Source organism: Scyliorhinus torazame, chromosome 9 (assembly GCF_047496885.1).
Source record: "Scyliorhinus torazame isolate Kashiwa2021f chromosome 9, sScyTor2.1, whole genome shotgun sequence".
In the NCBI taxonomy this organism is placed as follows: Eukaryota; Metazoa; Chordata; class Chondrichthyes; order Carcharhiniformes; family Scyliorhinidae; genus Scyliorhinus; species Scyliorhinus torazame.
In genome coordinates, this window is record NC_092715.1 from 206,956,618 (window position 1) to 206,978,015 (window position 21,398).

Genomic DNA, 21,398 nt, shown 5'->3' on the forward strand with positions numbered 1-21,398 from the left:
GCTCCGTGACGACCAGCAAATGTATCCCGGCACCATGGAGAAGATTCAGGCTCCTCACCAGCTCAGGACCTCCGGCAATCTCAGTGCCAACTGGCGGATATTCAAGCAAAGATTTCTGCTGTACATCGAAGCCTCAGACCTCGAGGGTGCATCTGATGCAAGAAAGATCGCGCTTCTCCTCTCAACAGCGGTGATCAAGCCATCGAACTCTTCAACTCGTTTAACTTCACCGAAGGCCAGGACAAGACAACGTTTCAGACCATCCTGGACAAGTTCGATAGTCACTGTGAAGTGGACACCAATGAAATCTTCCAGCGCTACATATTCAAACAACGTCTTCAAGGTGAAGATGAATCTTTCAATGCCTTCTTAATTAGCCTCCGCCTACTAGCGCTGTCCTGCAACTTTTGTGATATTGCTGACTCCATGATCAGAGACCAAATCATGTTTGGAGTTCACTCTGATCCTCTGAGAGCAGCTCTTAAAAATCAAGCATATGACCCTGCCAGTCGCGATTGAAACATGTACAGTGCATGAACACGCAAAAAAATCGGTATTCCCAATACAAATCGGTTGAGAATGAGACACTTGCCTCCCACAAGGCAGAGTGTGCAGGCCATCTCCCGGATGCAGCGCCTCAGCATTGAAGACAGCGGCCATCTCGCGCGCTTTTCCCGGAGCCCCACGCATGCGCGATGCGAACGGGATAACGAAGCGGCCGACACCCACACTGCGCAGGTGCAGACGTCTGCCGACCGCACTGCGCATGTGCGATGACGTACACCGCGTCACGACGCCGACATCATGACGTGCCCGCACTGTGGCAACGCCCAATTAAAGGGGCACTGCCCTGCAAGAGGCAGGCGATGTTTAAACTGCGGGAAGCCTGGACACTATGCAGCCTTGTGCAGGTCTACACCTCCAGTTAGAGGTCAGCGCTCCCAATTCCGACGATGACGCGTCCAGAATGTGCAACGATGATTACAGGATTCTGATCCTGGCAGTACAACGGATCCAGAGGACGAGTGCCTGGAGTCCGCCTACCGAGTGGGCATCATTACTACACGTGAACATGCCACATCTAACTCATCTCGCATTCAGTCCATCCCCGCTGCGGATCCGGAGGACGAATGGCGTGCGGTGATGCAGGTCAACCGCTGCTCCATCCAGTTCAAGCTGGACACAGTTGCTTCTGCCAACCTCCTCTCACAGGCAGACTTCAAATGCATCAAGAAGCCCCCCAAGGTCCTTCCAGCAGCCTGCCAGCTCCTGGACTATAACGGTAATGCCATCCCGGCTCTGGGGTCCTGCCATTTACTCGTCTCCAACCGGAGTACCCATGCACGGCTGAGGTTTGAAATTGTCAAGCCGGACAGGGCATCCCTACTGGGCAACCATGGCTGCAAAATGCTAAACCTGGTGCAGCGGGTTTATTCAACGACATCCTCCAATGTGGATCTTCAAGCTGTCATTGACAACATCATCGCTCAGTATCCAGATGTGTTTGACGGGATGGGCACCTTGCCATATCGGTACAAGATCCCACTGCGACCTGATGCCAAGCCAGTGGTCCATGCACCATGCTGTGTCCCGGCTCCGCTGAAGGAGCGCCTGAAGGAACAGCTCAAGGAGCTGCAGCAGCAGGGGATCATTTCCAGGGTAACCGAACCGACTGACTGGGTCAGCCCGATGGAGACCTGCGCACCTGCATTGATCCCAAGGATCTCAACCAGAATGTAATGCGTGAACACTACCCCATCCCGAAGCGGGAGGAACTCACTAGTGAGATGGCACATGCACGGTTTTCACGAAGTTAGATGCGTCACATCGATTCTGGCAAAACCAGCTGGATGAGTCCAGCAGAAGGCTCTGCACCTTCAACACACCGTTTGGCAGGTACTGCTATAACCGTATGCCTTTCGGCATCATCTCGGCATCGGAGATATTTCATAGCATCATGGAGCAGATGATGGAGGGCATCGAAGGGGTTTGTGTGTACGTGGACGACGTCATCATATGGTCCACAACCCGCGAGGATCATGTTTCCTGTGTCCAGCAGGTATTCCCCCATGTCCATGCCAATGGCCTGAAGCTGAACAGGGCCAAATGTTGCTTTGGCATGTCGACACTCAAGTTCCTAGGAGACCAGATCTCTCAGCAGGGCGTGTGCCCCGACACAGACAAGGTCAAGGCCATCGCAGTCATGAAGGTTCCGGAAGACAAGAAGGCGGTATTGCGCTTCCTGGGCATGGTCAATTTTCTGGGCAAGTTCATCCCAAACATGGCCTCACACCCCACGGCCCTACGAAACCTAGTGAAGAAGTCCACTGCCTTCGAGTGGAAGGTGGCCCATCAGGCAGAGTGGTTGGAGCTGAAAGCCAAGCTCACCACTGCACCCGTATTGGCATTTTCGACCCAGGTAGGGAAATAAAAATCTCGACAGATGCGAGCCAGGATGGCATCGGTGCGGTCCTGCTGCAATGCGAAGACACATCATCCTGGGCACCGGTTCCCTCGCATCAAGGGCAATGATGCCCACCGAACAAAGGTATGCACAAATCGAGAAGGAATGCCTGGGCCTTCTCACTGGCATTCTCAAGTTTCACGACTATGTCTACGGCCTGCCGACATTCACAGTCGAAACGGATCACAGGCCCCTAGTCCACATTATCCACAAGGACCTTAATGACATGACACCTCGGTTGCAGCGCATCCTCCTCAAACTCAGAAGGTACGACTTTGACCTGGTCTACACGCCTGGCAAGGAGCTCATCATTGACGATACACTGTCCCGCTCCATCACTGTGCCGAGTGAACCACTGAATGTCATCCGGCAAATTGAGTCACAGGGTGAGTCACAGGTGCAGCTGTGTGCTAGCACCCTCCCGGCATCTGATGAGAAGGTGATTCGATCCGTGACGAGTCAGCCAAAGACCCCCTCTTGCAGCATGTTATGCAACACCTAGCCAATGGCTGGCAGAAAGGGCAGTATCCTCAATTTTTCAATGTAAAGGACGACCTGACGGTGGTTGATGGTATCCCCCTCAAACTGGACCGGATTGTAATTCCACACAGTCTCCAGAGCTTGGTGCTCCGTCAAATCCATGAGGGCCACCTGGGTGTGGAAAAGTGCAGATGCAGAGCCAGGCAGGCTGTCGACTGGCCCAGGATCAGCCAGGACATTGCGAACATGGTCCTTAACTGTGCGACCTGTCAACGCTTCCAGCCAGCGCAGAGTAAGGAGACACTTCAGCAGCATGAAATCGAAACCTCTCCGTGGTCCAAGATTGTCATCGACGTCTTTCATGCAAATGGTCGTGATTACGTGTTAATCATTGATTACTTTTCCAATTACCCTGAAGTCGTGAAACTCTCAGACCTCACATCTCGGACCGTCATCAAGGCCTGTAAGGAGACGTTCTCCAGGCATGGTATCCCACTCACTGTCATGAGTGACAATGGCCCGTGCTTCAGCAGCCATGAATGGTCTCTGTTTGCCCAGTTGTATCAGTTCAAACACGTCACTTCCAGCCCACACTATCCGCAGTCAAACGGAAAATTTGACAAAGGGGTGCACATAGTGAAGCAACTCATCTGCAAGGCCACGGATTCTGTGCCAGACATTCACCTTGCGCTGCTTGCATACAGGGCGACCCCACTGTCCACTGGCATGTCGCCGGCTCAACTCCTGATGAACAGGGACCTGCGAACGACACTTCCAGCCATACACGTGCCCAACCCGGATCACCTCCCGGTGCTGCAGAAGGTGCAGCTACTCCGAGACCGGCAGAAACAGGGCTATGGTGCTCATGCCACCGATTTGCCCGTGTTATCCCCGTCAGACACTGTTCGGGTCAAGATCTCTGATGGAGGCTGGTCAGCTCCAGCTGTCGTTGTACGACAGGCTGCCCCCCGCTCGTATGTTGTACGTCTGGCTGATGCTTCTGTTGTGCCACGAAACAGACGGGCACTGCGCAAAGTTGCCTACCCGCAACCACATTCTTTTCCATTTCCTTCTGTTGTTTTGCCACCTCCTGATACCTCGACTCACGAGGCTACCAGTCAGGCTTCAATCCCGCACATCAAGGCGCTGTCGTCCCCACCACCACCTCTCCGGCGGTCGACCAGGATCAGACGCAAACCACAGAGACTGGACTTATGAACATTTGTTCTGTTTGCTATGTTCTGTGTTCTCGCATTGGACAGCTGTTTTCACATGTACATATGTTCACATCCACTGCATGTATATATGGTAATATTGGCCTATTCTTGTAAATACGTTCACATATGTCATCCAAACATTTAAAAAAAGGGAGATGTCATGATATACAGACACACATATAATGATATACAGACAAGCAGCTAATGGATACAGAGAACAGCACATGACCAATAAGCAGGCAGGACACTCAGGGGTGGGATCTGACTATAAAAGACACGAGGCACTCACACTCCGCCTCTTTCCACTGATGAGCATCTCGAGAGTCAGTCAAGGGTGTTGTTACAATCTCACACCTCCACCACGTGGCTAAGAGCTAGTCTGGTTCAGTCAGACAGAGTATCCACACCTAGGTTAGCAGAGAGTCGAACTCACAGAGAACTGTGCTAACTGTGCTATTAGTTCAATAAACCTGATTGAACTAACTTCAAGGTCTGGAGTATCTTTCTGATCTAAGCTGCATCCAGTTGCAGCCAGTGTTAGACCAGTGTACCTAACACGACAGAGGCTAGGGCACGTGTATGAACTGTTTGTCATTATAATCACTTTCACACCCTCAGAAGCCTCCATGCTCTGTGTGGTGTGGGGTGCGGGATGAGCGCCAGTGTGTGTGTGAGGGGTGATAGGATGTCGGGCTCAGGTGAGTGTACCCCCCCCTCCCCGGGTTGCCCTCGCCATCCCCCCGGGCAGACGACGGGTACGTGCACTGCAGTGTCCAGGCCGCATGCAGGGACCTCCCAGGTGGAGGGTGTTACTGTGGCCATGGGTCAGACATTGTCCAATGATGTAGAGCCTGGAGCTCATCGCAGAGCGGGTTGTCATCATCCTCCATGGCCTGCAATAGACCTGCTTCCACCGGCGACCGTGTGAGCCCGGCCCGTTGTGCCGCAGGTGGATGTGCAATGGAGGGGTGGTGTGCATGATGCTAATGCGGTGGTGGGCAGGGTGAGAGTGGTGGGTGAGGCCACCTCCCTTGCATGTCCCTGCTCCAGCTCCCATAGGGCAACATGTGGACGAGCGGCCCCGGCTACGGCGGCCAACATCGCTCGGTTTGCCCAAACATAACGGTCTGCAGGGGGTGGGGATAGACGACATGCCATCATTGCCCATACCCCCCTCCGCAGCCAGGTGCCATGGGCTGCATGGTTGCCACTGATGCCAGCTGGCACCTGGCCAGGCAACAGCCCCCATCCCCGGCACTCCGATCCCCGGCACCCCCGATGCCCTCCCTGGCACTCCCCTCCCTGGCACCCCCTGACCCCCTCCCCGGCAGTCCCACCCTGGGACACCCGATCCCCGGCACCCCCGATCTCCTCCCCGGCACTCCCCTACCCGGCACCCCCGATCCCTTCCCCGGGCCACAATCCCTTCTCCGGCATCCCAATCCCCTTCACGGCACCCCGATCCCCGGCAATCCTGATCCCCGGCAAACCCGATCCCCTCCCGATCCCCGGCAACCCCGATCCCCTCCCCGGCAACGCCGATCCCCGGCAACCCTGATCCCCGGCAATCCCGATCCCCTCCCCGATCCCCACTTCCGGCACCCCGATCCCCTCCCCAGCACCCCGATCCTCAGCACCGGTTCCCCTCCCCGGCAACCAGATCCCCTCCCCGGCACCCGATCCCCTCTCCGGCACCCCGATCCTCAGCACCCGATCCCCTCCCCGGCACCCCGATCCCCTCCCCAGCACCCGATCCCCTCTCCAGCACCCTGATCCCCGGAACCCGATCCCCTCCCCGGCACCCCGATCCCCTCCGCGGCACCCGATCATCTCCCTGGCACCCGATCATCTCCGTGGCACCCTGATCCTCTCCCCAGCAATCCTGATCCCCTCCCCGATCCCCTCCCCTGCACCCAATCCCCTCCCTGGCACCCCGATCCCCTCCCCGGCAATCCCGATGCCCTCCCCGATCCCATCCCCAGCACCCAATCCCCTCCCTGGCACCCTGATCCCCTCCCCAGCCACCCCGATCCCCGGCACCCGATCCCCTCCCTGGCACCCCGATCCCCGGCCACCCCGATCCCCTCCCCGGCACCCTGATCCCCGGCCACCCCGATCCCCTCCCCGGCACCCAGATCCCCTCCCCGACACCCCGATCCCCAACCCCGATCCCCGGCCACCCCGATCCCCCCCTGGCACCCAATCCCCTCCCTGGCACCCAAACCTCTCCCCAGCACCCGATCCCCTCCCCAGCACCCCGATCCCCTCCCCGGCACCCCGATCCCCTCCCCGGCACCCCGATCCCCGGCCACCCCGATCCCCGGCACCCGATCCCCTCCCCGGCACCCCGATCCCCGGCACCCCGATCGTCTCACCGGCACCCCGAACTCCGGCACCCCGATCCTCTCCCCGGCACCCCGATCCCTGGCACCTGATCCCCTCCACGGCACCCCGATCCCTTTGCTGGCGCTCCCATCCCCGGCGCTCCCATCACAGGCACCACTGATCCCCTCCCGACCCCATGCCACCCCCCCACTCCCGGAACTGGCCCCGTTCACCGGCACGCACCTCCGGCCCTGGGGAGCATCCTCCACTGGCACCCGCAACCCCCTCCCCACCCACGGCCGTGCCGTCTCCTCTGCGGTGGCCGCCCCATGCCGACCGTTACCTCCTCGCTCGCCGGCGTCAGCCAGCACGACTGGTTGACACCATTTAAAACCTACTTTGATTTACGTCGGTGTGACCTGTGGTCATGTCGGGGGGACTTCAGCCAATCCGGGCTGGAGATTTGCAGCAGCCCCGTTGCGCCGATTCTCTCCATACCGCAAGGCGCGCTGCGCGATTCCCATCGGCGTGCTTTTTTGCGGGCCGGAGATAGGGCAGCCGGCGTCGGAGCGGCGGGGAGGGATTCCCGCCACCTCCCGGGGATTCTCCGATCCGCCGGGGGGTCGGAGAATCCTGCTTGCTGTATTTCATTCTCAATTCTTGGGCGGGATTCTCCGAACCCCCCCCCCCCCACCGCCGGTTCGGAGAATCGCCGGAGGGGGCTGCATGAATCCTGTCCCCACTGGCTGCCGAATTCTCCGCCGCCGTTTTTTCGGTGGGAACGGAAATCTTGTCGCGCCGGTCAGCGGCCCCTCCCGGCAGTTCTCCGGCCCGCGATAGTCCGAGTGTCCGTCCGTTTTCGGCCGGTCCCAACCGCGTAAATCAAAGCATGACCTAGCTCCACAGGCGGCCTGCAGAGTCCTCGGGGGGGGGGGGGGATCTGGCCTTGGGGGGTGCCCCCACGGCGGCCTGGCCGCGATCGGGGCCCACCGATCCGCGGGTGGATCTGTGCCGTGAGGGCACTCCTTCCCTCCGCACCGGCTGCTTTGGACCTCCACAATGGCCGGTGCGGAGAAGAACCCCCCTGCGTATGTGCTGGGATTACGCCAGAACACGCTGGCGCTCCCGCTCGTGCGTCAACGCGCGCTGGCTGGCAGAGGCCCTTCCGCGCCGGCCGGTGCGGCGCAAAACACTCTGGCTCCGGCCTAACCTCTGAAGGTGTGGAGATTTCCTCGGCACTGGAGTGGCCCATCCCACCAGTCCGCGGAGAATCCCGCCCCTTGTTTTTCATTTTCCATTTGAGAGTGCCTGTAGCTCCCTCTCTATTCTGCGATAGAGTCAATGTTTCACTCTGAAATTATCAAGTGTCTATATTTCAGTATCAACACTGGAAAACCTTTATTACTGTCCATTGATGAACAATTCTGCTTCAAAATAATCAATCATCACAAATGATTCTGTTTGATATTCCAGCCAAACTGTGATTTCGACAGCATTGTTCCATGTAACACAGATCAAGTTCCAGTCTGTGGAACGGATGACATTACTTACCAGAATGTGTGCTATTTGTGTCAACACAGAAGGTATAACCACATTCTTGATACTCTTCTTGTAAAAATAGAAACTTGATGCCCTTGAATATTTTAGGATTTGTAAAATGGGGCTGTCCATATCACCACAAACTGGAGGATTTTTTTCCTGAATGTTAACATGCAATGTTTAGAAGGTTGTTACATATTGGGACTGTGCCTTTAATTAAAGATAAATGTGAAGGAATGAAGGAGGTCATGTGAGCTGCTCTGAATTTTGTCAGGGTGGCTTGCTTTGGGGACAAGAAAGGCTGAAGTCAAGACACTTGCTCAGAAGATGCAAGATGTGCAAATTGGCAAGAGAATGCAGGCTAACTGTGCAAGACTATTCGTCCCCAAGTCTCAAAGGGTGGTGTTCGGAATATCCGGTTTTGTAAATGGTTATACTTTAAACTGGCGATAAACTGCCCAAGGCAGAATTATGTTGGGAGTCTAGAGGATAGCTAATTACCATTTTACCTGGATACAAGGGCCATGTGATTCACATTGTCATGGAGATAGGGTTTGAGAATCCATAACAAACCATTGTAATATCAGGTTAGAGGGTTTGCTACAATATCACTGACCCTCACAGACAGAAATCAGTCTGCAAGAATCTGAGAGAGAGAGCAGGAAAACTCAGGCAGCCAGTCCTATACATGAAGCAGAGCAAATGCTGACCTTAATTTTCACCACAATGAATGCTGGTGGGAGCTCATGCTCAGATTGAAGAGATTGAGTTGGTGAGGATTTAAAGGAGGCTGGAAGATTCAGCTAACATGGGTTAGAGATGAGGAATGTCCAGTAGAACCCTTACAGCAAGTCAGATCTGGGATTAGACGTTACCCTGCTGGGAAAGGAATAAAAAAGGAAGCCATTAGGAATGGAGAATAGCTTTGAACAGGTTCTGAGAGGATGAAGTGTTCACTTAAAGGACAGAGTAAAGTTGAACCATGGAGTGGGACTGTTGGTTGTGTAAAGTCACAGGAGGAAACATTTCTGTCATTTAGAGTACATACGCCTAAAAGATAGTCTTTAGTCAAAGTTGCTTTTCTCTTTGTAATCTTGTTTTGTGATCCATTGCAGTCAGTTACTAGAAATTCACATATCATTTTAAAAGTTATTTGTCTCTTCAGGAGTTGTAACATTGCCATTATTCTGGATATATTACACTTGGGGACTCTGGGAAAGTTAGTGGCAGAGTGGTATTGTAACCGGACCAGTAATCCAAAGATCCGGAGTAATGTTCTGGAGGCCCGGATTCAAATCCCACCACAGCAGATTGAAATTGACTTCAAACAATCTGGAATTAAAAATCTAATGGTGTTCATTGGGCCACTGTTACTGGAAAAACCCATCTGATTCACTAATGCCCTTTGGGGAAATAAATCTGCCTCCCCTGTCAGGCCTCGCCGAGCCTACATGGAGTCTAGACCCACAGCAATGTGACTGACTCTTAACTGCTCTCTGAAATAGCCTGGCAAGCCACTCAGATATATCAACTGACTAGAAAGTCAATAAGGAAAGAAACCAGACAGACCACACTCCATCCCCCTAGGCACCTGAAATGACAACAGCAAACTCAGCCCTGTTGACCCTGCAAAGCCTTATTGACTAATATCTGGGGACCTTACCAACATTGGGAAGGCTACCTCACAGATTAGTCAAACAACAGCCTGACATAGTTATACCCACAGAATCATACCACGCAGAATATGTCAGACCATCTCTGTATGTGCTCTGTCCACGGGTAGGATAGACCTAGCTTTTAATTGGTGAAACCTGGCATCAGCTGACAATGTTGCAGCTTCAGGCTGGCCCTGGACAAACAAGCTCTGCATCATGACCCAACCTTCCTGTCTAACACCATTGACATCAGACCTGAGAGCACAAAAATGGTTTTCAAAAGTAAATTTCTTTTGTAAATATTTCACGTTACATGGATGTCACCTTATTCATGAGTGGATCAATGTTGTTTGTCGAGACTTACTTAGTCAGCGAGTTAAACGTGGTCGGCTGGCACTGCTGGTTACAGAAGATTTAGGGACATTTTCTTTGTTGTTTCTTCCACAATGTTGTGTTGCTTTGTTCATTCTTTATGGAATATTCATGTTCGTGTCCAGGGTTGTACCCATCACTCTATGGGGAATGACTGAACTTGCTCAGCCAGCCCTTCCTTCAATGCATGTTAAAGGACATTAGTAAGAACATAAGAACTGGGAGCAGGACTCCTGTGGGCCTGAACTCACAGGTGGGCTAGGCTGGGCAATTCAGACTCTCGACCCCACTCTGCCTTTCAATACCATCATGGCTGATCTTCTCTTGGCTTCCACTCCACTTTCCTACTCATTCTCCATAACTCTTCAATCCATTACTACTTAAAAATATGACTACCTTCTTCTCAAATTTATGTCCCAGCTGTTGTAGACAGGCAAAGACTCCATGAGAAGTCAGGTGACAGGGTTCAACTCACTTTATTCTCCACTATCCATTCTTTTTTTAAATAATCTTTATTGTCACAAGTCGGCTTACATTAACACTGCAATGAAGTTACTGTGAAAAGCTCCTTGTTGCCACATTCCGGCGCCTGTTCGGGTACACTGAGGGAGAATTCAGAATGTCCAATTCACCTTACAGCAAGTCTTTCGCGACTTGTGGGAGGAAACCGGAGCACCCGGAGGAAACCCACGCAGACACAGGGAGAACGTGCAGACTCCGCACAGAATGGGTGGCACGGTAGCACAGTGGTTAGAACTGTTGCTTCACAGCTCCAGGGTCCCAGGTTCAATTCCCGGCTTGGGTCACTGTCTGTGCGGGGTCAGCACGTTCTCCCCGTGTCTGCGTGGGTTTCCTCCGGATTCTCCGGTTTCCTTCCACAGAACAAAGATATGCAAGTTAGGTGGATTGGGCATGCTAAATTGCCCTTAGTGTCCAAAAAAGGTTAGGTGGGGTTACTGGGATAGGCTGGAGGCGTGGGCTTAAGTAGGGTGCTCTTTCCAAGGGCCAGTGCAAACACGATGGGCCGAATGGCGCTTGGATTGCAGGTGGAGTTCCAGGAGCATTACAGCCGGTCCTAGAGGTGTGTAATGTACCGGGCACCGCTGCTTCCTCGAAGAACGTCGCAGCTGGCATGGCCCAGCCGGTAAGGCTGCTGGTACAAGTGGTGCCCGTGTGTCGTCGCCGGGAGGTCCAATGTCCTTGTCGGAATCCGGCTCGCTATCTACGCTGTCGATGTCCAGCTCCACGGGATGCCACACGTCCCCTGGCGTCTCGACAGGAGGCAGAACGGGCAGGTGGGGTCTAAGTTCCCCTCTAGTCCCGGGGCTTCTCCTTGGCTGTATGGGGGACGGTGACAGGGTCCTGCGGGGGCCTCCAGGCCACGTGCCGGTGGTTCCTGGTCACATCGTCGTAAGTGGTCCAGGTGACGGCATCTCTCTGCCCCCTGCACCTGGACCGGGTAGGAGACTGGCCCCGTTGTGTGGAGGACTGTCCCAGCGATCCATGTGGCTCCAGCCCTGAACCTCCTCACATAAACCGCGTCACCTGTTGTGAAGGTGCGCGCCCGTGGGCGGCGGTGAGAGTCTGTCTCTGAGCGGTTCTGCCGCTAACGGACACTTGCCCCGACGTCGGGAAAGACAAGGCTGAAATGCATCGAGACTCAGCGCCCGATGCGTAACTCCGCCGGTGCGATGCCGGTTATGGCATGGGGCATATTATGGGACAGGGTTTAGAGAACACCAAAGTGTAGCATGGAGTTCACCTGACCCACAACTTTTAATAGATTTTGGTTTTGGGAAGCACAAGGGCCCACTCTACAGGTGTGATGCAACAGAGATCTAAAGTACGTTTAAAACAAAACCATGTTTATTTATGAATCGAGTTGACACTTTATAAACACACAGTAAACATCTTAACAACTATCAACACCAATAATCCCCACTACAATATTCTATAAGTAACCCTTCATAACTTTCCTAACAACATCCATAAGTCAAAAAGACCCTTTTTACAGAAAGACAGCAGGTTTAAATTCTCTACAGAAACAGGTATTACTTTGAAATCACCCAAATGAACACTCTTTAGCTTGTAGAGATATCCATGCACATCTGCTTGCTTTCACTGCAGCTCTTCGCTCTGAAAACGACACTAAAACATACAGACACACACCAGCTTTTTGCTCAAAGCAAAAGTAAAAGCAGAGTCACAGCTCAGTTCCACCCACACACTGACAGCTATTTGATAAACACCCGTTTCTTAAAGGTACATCCACTACAGCTATTTGATAAACATCCATTTCTTAAATGTACTCTCACATGATTAGCGTCTTACGATAACTGCAAAGAGACCTCGCCAACCGTGTTTCCTATGACCCCGAAGTCTTATTTCTCATGGCTCTCTTGAACATTTGTACCGCTCATTCGGCTAGCCCATTGGAGGCTGGGTGGTATGGGGTCCTCTGTACGTGTCTGATGTCATTCGCAGTCATGAACGAAGCAAATTCCTGGCTCGTGAACACCTCCCCATTGTCGGACACCAGGACCTCGGGCAGTTCATGCATGCTAAAAATAACCCTCAGTCGTTGTTACTTGAGTGGTCGCCGTGGGGACCTGGTGTACTTCCAGCCACCTCGACTGGGCAACCACTATTATAAGGAATGTGCCCCCTCGAAACGGGCTGGCAAAGTCGATATGTAGACGGGACCAAGACTTCCCGGGCCACTCCCAGGGATGCATCGGGGTCGCCGGTGGAGCCCTCTGGTGTCCCTGGCATGGGGTGCAATTTTAGGCCACCTGCTCAATCTCTGCATCAAGTCCAGGCCACCAAACGTAGCTGCGTGCCAACATTTTCACCTTGGCCACCCCGGGGTGCCTGTTATGGAGGTCTTTCAGCAGGGATGCCCATCCCTGTTCAGGTAGCTTGGCATGTAGGTCCTCAGCCCATCTGACATTGCCCTATTTTGGGACCCGCATTGGACCAAATGTCAGACCCTTGACAGCTCGGGGTTGGTCTGTGTCCATTCTCTGACATGAGCTGCCATTACTGGCAAAGTGTCCATGAAATGGAGCACGGCTATCACCTCGGCAGCTGGTGCGGGAGCTGGAAGCTTCCTGGGTAGAGGCAGGCAGCTCAACGCGTCCGCGTGCGGGATTCTTGTGCCGGGCGAAGCTCCATAGTGTACGTGTAGGCCATCAGCAGCAAGGCCCACCGTAGAACCCGGGCCGATGCTATCGGTGTAATCACCCGATCTTCTTTAAACAACCCCAGCAGGGGCTTGTGGTCGGTATAAACCGTGAACGGCCGCACATAAACATACTGGTGGAATTTCGCTAGCTTATTAAAGCCTTCAGTTGGACTACAACCTCGCTATAGTGGTCATTGATCGTGCATCAGCCGCACAAAAGGTTAACATCCAAGGTAAGATCACATGGAATCAGGGGTAATTTATTAGCTTGGATGGAAGACTGGTTAACCGACAGAGGCAAAGAGTCGGGATAAATGGTTCTTTTTCTGATTGGCAAGATATAATTAGAGGAGTGCCATAAGATTTGGTCCTTGTGCCCTAACTATTTCCAATATACATTAAGGACTGGAAGTAGGGATAGAAGGTACTGTAGCCAAATTTGCAGATGACACTAAAATAGGTGGGATAGCAGGTTGCAATGAGGAAATAAGAAATTTACAAATGGATACAGATAGGTTAGGCAAGTGGGCCAAAAGTTGGCAGATGCAGTTTAATGTGGATAAATGTGACGTTATCCATATTGGTCGGAAAAAATGGAAAGGCAACTTATTATCGAAATGGAGAGAAACCTCAGAGTACTCTGGTGCAGAAACATCTGGGTGTCCTCGTGCATGAATCGCAGAAAACTGGCTGCAGGTACAGCAGAAAATGAGAAAGGCAAATGGAATTCTGGCCTTTATATCTAAAGGGATTGAGTACAAAAGTAAGGAAGTATTGCTGCAACTGTACAAAGTATTGGTGAGACCGCACCTCGAGTACTGTGTACAGTTTTGGTCCCTTATTTGAGGAGAGATGGAGTTGCAATACTTCAGAGGAGGTTCACTCGATTGATTCCAGAGATGAGGGGTCTGTCCTATGAAGAGAGATTGAGCAATTTCGGCCGATACTGTCTGGAGTTTAGAACAATGAGAGGAGATCTAATTGAGGTATATGAATGATAAAAGGTGTTGACAAAGTAGAAGTAGAGCAGGCATTGCCTCTTGCGGGATAACCTAGAATAAGAGGTTATAGTTTTCGATAAGGGGTAGCAGATTTAAAATAGAGATGAGAAGAAATTACTTCTCTCAAATGGCCATGAAACTGTGGAATTCCCGACCCCAGAGTGCAGTGGATGCCAGTGTTCTGACCCCTACAGGGACAGGACTGTGTAGCATCCGTTTCCCCTCCTACAAATATTTTAAGTTTATTGACAACTCAAGAATACAAAAGAATCAGCAACATGTGAAGAACAGTCACAAAAATCAGTAATTTGCTAAAAGCACCCAGCTCTCAAGCCAGCACACCACCCACCACCATCAGCCCCCTACCCCCACCCGCCCCAATGGTAGCCCCATGTCGGTGGAAAGGTGCCAAAATGAACAGCACAGACCACTCGAAGAGGAGACACCGATGCCCATCCCACATTGGTGAAAAGATACTCAAAGAAGCAGCGCAGACCACCAGAAAAGAGCACATCAATACGGTGCATGACGGTGGCGGACGAGAGAGGGAGACAACACCCTGTACAAAAAAAAACAAGTCAAAATACCACAAGAAACTCTACAAACAATTAATTACAAGGCAAAGCTGCCAGTACTAAAGCCATTGCACACTCCCCACCCCCACCCCCGGCTCCAGCAAAGGCCACATCGTTGATGAAGCCACCCCAAGCACCTCAGCCCACCTGAAAATGACAGGCAGCGCGTGGTTGAGGAGAGCGAGAGAGGACAACCCTCCCCCTCACTTGCACCGGGAAGGACACATCAACCCCTAGTGCACAGAAACAGGAGGGCCGCAACTGGCGAGCATCTAGCCGCTGAGCCAAAATAACAATACACAACAAAAATACAAGACTAACCATACAATCCCCGAACAATGAGACAAAACCAAGATCAGTACAAGCAGCACACATAGTCAATTGGGCCAACACCCTGCTGCTCTCACAGTTCCAATATCCGGTCTCCGGACACCATCCGGTCCAAAACTGCAAAAGTGAGTCCATTCTCCACCACTTTGAACCCGGTAGCAGGCCAACCAAAATCCCCCCAATCTCGACTCCCAGCAGATAAGCAGGAAGGCAGCCAGTAACAAGTATGAATCTCAAGCGTGGCAACTGCAGGCAGACAAACAATATCCTCTCTTTCCCCTGCAAGCAATTTCTCCTCCATCCAACCAGTCATATCATCATTCACCCTTGCCGTAGTCCAAGCTTCAAAGTCCAATAAAGGCAGCCAGGATACAGAACAACACACCAGGTCCGGTAGCAGGGTTACAGCCAGAGCAGCAGGACCTCGGAGACAGATTCCCCTCCTCACCTCAGAGTGTGAGATACTCAGGTGACTAGCGTGAGGAGTTCCTTCCTAATTGGAGGAGCTCCCGCAGAATATAAACCCTGACCTGGAAGCAGTTCAGGGAAGGAGAGCCTGTGGAGTGTGGAGAGGAGTAATTATTGTGACTAGTGTGCAATAAAGTGAGTTGTACCCTGTCAGCCTGGCCTCTCGTCGAGTCTTTGCCTCCGTCTACAACATTGGCGATGAGGTTAAAGTGGAGCTGCTGTAAGAGGCTAGTCCTGCGACCTTGAATCATTTGTCAACAACCTCAAGAGGCCGCTCTCCAACTGGCAGGCACAGCACACATCGGTAAACTCGAGCCTTTTGACGCGACTCGGACGATTGGGCCCAGTACGTTGAAAGACTTCAACTTTGTTTACTCACGATGCCATCACCAATGGCCAGCGACATACCGTCATCTCGCTGACCGTGTTGGCGGACCAACTTATGCACTAATCAGGAACTTGACTTAACCGCACACGCCGGACGGGTTGCCATTCGCCACGCTGATCGACCAGGTGGACCGTTACCTGAATCCACAGCCACCGATTATGGTCTGACGGTACTGTTTCCATACCGCATCACAGATGCCAGCGGAGTCCATAGGGGAATACTTTGTTTGTTTATGGGGACTCGCTGCCCCCTGCAGGTTCGGAGCCACCCAGGCTGAATCGTTGCTGGACTACTTTGCGGGTTTTGGGATCGGGAGATGTAGTGGAAGCTGTTAATGGAGATCCCCCTGACCTTTGACAAGGCCGTCGCCATAGCGCTCGCACAGGAAAACGCCGACCGCAGGCTCCAGGAACTTCAGGGTTTGGTGATCCTGAACATTCGGCATCACCGAGACCCCCGGCCACTGACTACCAGAAAAGAGGTGACGGCGACCTCCCGGGTTGGGAGTCACCGCAGGGCCCGCAACTGCCGCCATGACTCACCCCGGAGCAACCATGGAGCTTTCCCCGACTCAGCGTTCCCAGATGACAGACGGCAGTATCGAGTGAGAAACCAAAGCCAGGCACGAGGCTCCGGACAACGGTGTGAGGGTACCGTCCCCAGGCAACAAACAAGTCGCCATTTCCCCCGCAAGAGGCCACACGCATTTCCTGGAGGACTTGGACGCTGAGGAGAGAACCCTACGCTGCGCTGTGTGACTGGCCCCAGAACGGCACCTATCCGGGTGACACTGCTGTTAACCGGACACCCCACCGGGAGTCCATCCAAGATGGCGGAGCCCATTGGTTGCACATGGCGGGGGGTGCACAAAATGGCGGCGCCCATCCATCGCACGCGGCGTCCACGGGACATGATGGCGCGCCCGGGGGCTGCACGTGACCCTGGAGGAGGAAGATGGCGTTGTGGTGGCGGTCCGCATTCGCCACCGGAGACTGCAGCGACCGCACGGGCCTGGCATACCACCACGAAGTGGCCCTTTTTCCCGCATCCCTTGCAGGTGGATGCGTGGGCCGGACAGCGCTGCCAGGGGTGTTTGGCCTGCCAGCAAAAGTAGCAGCGGGGCCCCCCGGGGTTGCCAGGCCACCTTGCAGCAACAGCTTGTGGGGGGATGGGAGATGTCTCGGGGTCAGCTGCGGAGGGGTTCCACGCTGCCCAGGGAGCTGCCGCGCGGTCGGGGAAGTAAGCGTGGGCATTTTGGGAGGCCACATCCAGGGAGCCTGCAAGGGCCCGTGCCTCCTTGAGGCCTAGGGTGTCTTTCTCCAGCAATCGCTGGCGGGTTTGGGAGGACAGCATACCTGCCACAAAAGCGTCCCATTTCAAAAGTTCTGTGTGGTCGCTCGCCGAAACTTGCGGGTAACTGCAGTTTCTCCCCAGCACCAGGAACGCACGGTAGAATTCATCCAGCAATTCCCCAGGGATTTGTCGCCTCGTTGCTAGCAGATGTCGGGCGTAGACCTGATTTACCGGGCGAATATAATGTCCTTTTAGCAGCTCCATTGCTGCATCGAAGTCGTCCGCTTCCTCGATGAGGGTGTAAATTTCCGGGCTCAACCTCGAGTGCAAGACTTGCAATTTCTGTTCTCCCGTGGATGTGTTTTCGGCCACTCCGAGATATCCATTAAAACACGCCAGCCAGTGCTTGAAGGTTGCAGCTGAGTTCGCCGCGTGGGGGCTGAGTTGCAGACACTCCGACTTGATTCAGAGCTCCATCCTTTTAAATCTAGCTTATTAAATTGATGCACGATCAATGACCACTAAAGCGAGGTTGTAGTCCAACTGAAGGCTTTAATAAGCTAGATGTTTCCCCCAGCAGCTCAGGTACTGAATGAAGGCTGCTGGGGTGGCACGGGCTCTTATACCCCACGTAGCAGGGCGGAGCTACCATACAGCTTGACCAATAGGAAGCATACACTATCTACCAATGGTGTTCCAGCATTACCAGGTACCGTAATACCTCTACACAGACTACCACATTCACCCCCTGTTAAAAAAGAGTCCGGCGGGGGTGGTGGCCTGATACTACAATGATGGTAACGTGGTAGAATTAGTTATGGAGGTACCGTAATACTTCCGTACAGCGCTTTGTAACTATTTACAATTCTATTAACTATTTACAATCTATGATTTAAATTTACAATTTAACATGAAGCAATCAGTCGATCGGGGGCCCTGGTCATCCTCTGTGATCGTCGGAGCTTCGGTGGTGACTCCGGTGGAGGCTCGGCCATCTGTGACTCCGGGAGCGTGGCCTCGATCTCTGTGGCAGCTTCGACACCCCTAGACGGTGCCGTTGGGGAAAACGGTTTACCTGGGAAGGGAGTGCCTGCGGGGTGTGTCGGTGGGTGGGGGGGCCTAGACGGGGCTGGCGGAAGGACCGATCCTCCTGTAAGGTGCCCTGGTGGAAGGGAGAGTGGGACTAGTGGCTGGGGTGTGCGTCGGGCTCCAGCGGGCGCCAGGTCTCGTAGGGAGACCGTATCTTGTCGGCCGTCGGGGTACGCCACGTAGGCATACTGGGGGTTAGCGTGGAGAAGGTGGACCTTCTCGACCAACGGGTCCGGCTTGCGCGCCCGCAAGTGTTTTTGGAGCAGGATGGGTCCGGGAGCTGCCAGCCAGGTCAGGAGCGAGGTCCCAGAGGAGGACTTCCTGGGGAAGACAAGCAGACGTTCGTGAGGTTTTTGGTTGGTCGTGGTACACAGCAGTGACCGGATGGAGTAGAGGGCATCCGGGAGGACTTCCTGCCAGCGGGAGACCGGGAGATTCCTGGACCGTAGGGCCAGTTGGACGGTCTTCCAGACCGTTCCATTTTCCCTCTCTACCTGTCCGTTACCCCGGGGGTTGTAAGTGGTCATCCTGCTCGAGGCGATGCCCTTGCTGAGCAGGAATTGACGCAGTTCGCCGCTCATATAGGAGGACCCCCCATCACTATGTATGTAGGCGGGGAACCCGAACAGTACAAAGATGCTATGGAGGGCCTTGATGATGGTGGCTGCGGTCATGTCGGGGCAGGGAATGGCGAATGGGAACCGGGAGTACTCATCAATCACGTTCAGGAAGTATGTGTTGCTGTCGGTGGAGGGGAGGGGGCCTTTGAAGTCGTTCAAAGGGATGGGAAGCCTTTATCAGGTGCGCTTTTTCTGGCCGGTAGAAGTGCGGTTTGCACTCCGCGCAGATTTGGCAGTCCCTGGTGGCTGTCCTGACCTCCTCGATGGAGTAGGGCAGGTGCCGGGTCTTTATAAAGTGGAAAAAGCGAGTGACCCCCGGGTGGCACAGGTCCTCGTGGAGGGCTCGGTGGCGGTCTACTTGCACGGTGGCACATGTGTCGCGGGACAGGGCATCAGGAGGCTCGTTTAGCTTCCCGGGGCGATACAAGATCTCGTAGTTATAAGTGGAGAGTTCGATCCTCCACCGCAAGATCTTATCGTTTTTTATCTTGCCCCGCTGTGCATTATCGAACATGAAAGCAACCGACCATTGGTCAGTGAGGAGAGTGAATCTCCTGCTGGCCAGGTAATGCCTTCAGTGTCGCACAGCTTCTACTATGGCCTGGGCCTCCTTCTTGACCGAGGAGTGGCGGATTTCGGACGCATGGAGGGTACGTGAGAAGAAGGCCACGGGTCTGCCCGCTTGGTTGAGGGTGGCCGCCAGAGCTATGTCAGACGCGTCGCTCTCGACCTGGAAGGGGAGGGACCCGTCGATGGCGTGCATCGTGGCCTTTGCAATGTCCATTTTGATGCGGCTGAAGACCTGGCGGGCCTCTATCGACAGGGGATTGGATCAGAGGACATGCCTTGTCCGCATAGTTGGGGACCCACTGGGCATAGTAACTGAAAAACCCTAGGCAGCGCTTCAGGGCCTTGGAGCAGTGAGGGAGGGGGAACTCCATAAGGGAGCGCATGGGCTCAGGGTCGGGGCCTATAACTCCATTTTGCACTACGTAGCCGAGGATGGCTAGGCGGTTGGTGCTAATCACGCATTTATCCTTGTTGTATGTAAGGTTAAGGATCTTTGTGGTCTGGAGGAATTTTCGGAGGTTGGTGTCGTGGTTCTGCTGGTCGTTGCCGCAGATGGTGACATTATCGAGATACGGGAATGTTGCCCGTAAACCGTACTGGTCAACCATTCGGTCCATCTCGCGCTGGAAGACCGGGACCCCGTTGGTGACACCGAAGGGAACCCTTAAGAAGTAATAGAGCCGCCCATCTGCCTCGAAGGCAGTGTATTTGCGGTCACTAGTGCGGATGGGGAGCTGGTGGTAGGTGGACTTAATATCCACCGTGGAGAAGACCTTGTAATGCACAATCCTGTTTACCAGGTCGGCTATATGGGGGAGAGGGTACGCGTCTAGCTGCGTAAACCTGTTGATGGTCTGACTGTAGTCAATGACCATTCTATGCTTCTCCCCGGTCTTTACCACCACTACTTGAGCTCTCCAGGGACTGTTGCTAGCTTCAATGACTCCTTCCCTCAGTAGCCTTTGGACCTCTGACCTAAGAAAGATCCGATCCTGGGCACTGTACCATCTGCTCCTGGTGGCGGCAGGTTTGCAATCCGGGGTGAGGTTCGCAAACAGGGAAGGCGGATGGACCTTGAGGGTCGCGAGGCCGCAGACAGTGAGGGGGGGTATAGGGCCGCCGAATTTGAAAGTTAGACTTTGGAGGTTACACTGCAAGTCTAAACCTAGGAGTGTGGCCGCGCAGAGGTGGGGAAGGACGTAGCGCCGGTAATTTTTAAACTCCCTTCCCTGGACTGTGAGGTTTGCTACACAAAACCCCTTTATCTCTACTGAGTGGGAACCGGAGGCCAGGGAGATTTTTTGATTAATGGGGTGGACGAGGAGAGAACAGCGCCTTACCGTGTCGGGGTGTATGAAGCTCTCCGTGCTCCCAGAGTCGATTAAGCAGGACGTCTCGTGCCCGTTGATAAGTACAATCGTAGCAGTTGAGAGTGTTCGAGGCCGGGACTGATCCAGGGTCACCGAGGCTAATCGCAGCAGTTGAGTGTTCTCTTCGGACGGTGTGTGGTCAGCCGAGCTGGGGTCCTGGGAGTCCATCCAAGATGGCGGCTCCCATTGGTCGCACATGGCTGGGGGTGCACAAAATCTAACGTTGTGTCCGCGGGACAAGATGGCGGCGCCCGGGGGCCGCACGTGGCCCTGGAGTAGGAAGATGGCGGTGCCCACTGGCCGCACGGGGACCGTGGAGAGGTTGGTGGTGGCGGTCCGCATTTGCCGCCGGAGACCGCGGCAAACGCACGGGCCTGGCATACCACAACGAAATGGCCCTATTTACGGCATCCCTTGCAGGTGGATCCGCGGGCCGGGCAGCGCTGGCGGGGGTGCTT

General features: G+C 53.9%; 1 protein-coding gene across 1 annotated transcript in view; it reads left to right on the forward strand.

The window, feature by feature from the left end:
* LOC140430066 (serine protease inhibitor Kazal-type 1-like) overlaps positions 1 to 21,398 on the forward strand; it is a 152,065-nt gene that overhangs the window by 127,694 nt on the left and 2,973 nt on the right. The window contains exon 4 of the mRNA XM_072517605.1: positions 7,960 to 8,069. Coding sequence (XP_072373706.1) covers positions 7,960 to 8,069 — 110 coding nt within the window. The remainder of the gene's footprint in view (positions 1 to 7,959; positions 8,070 to 21,398) is intronic.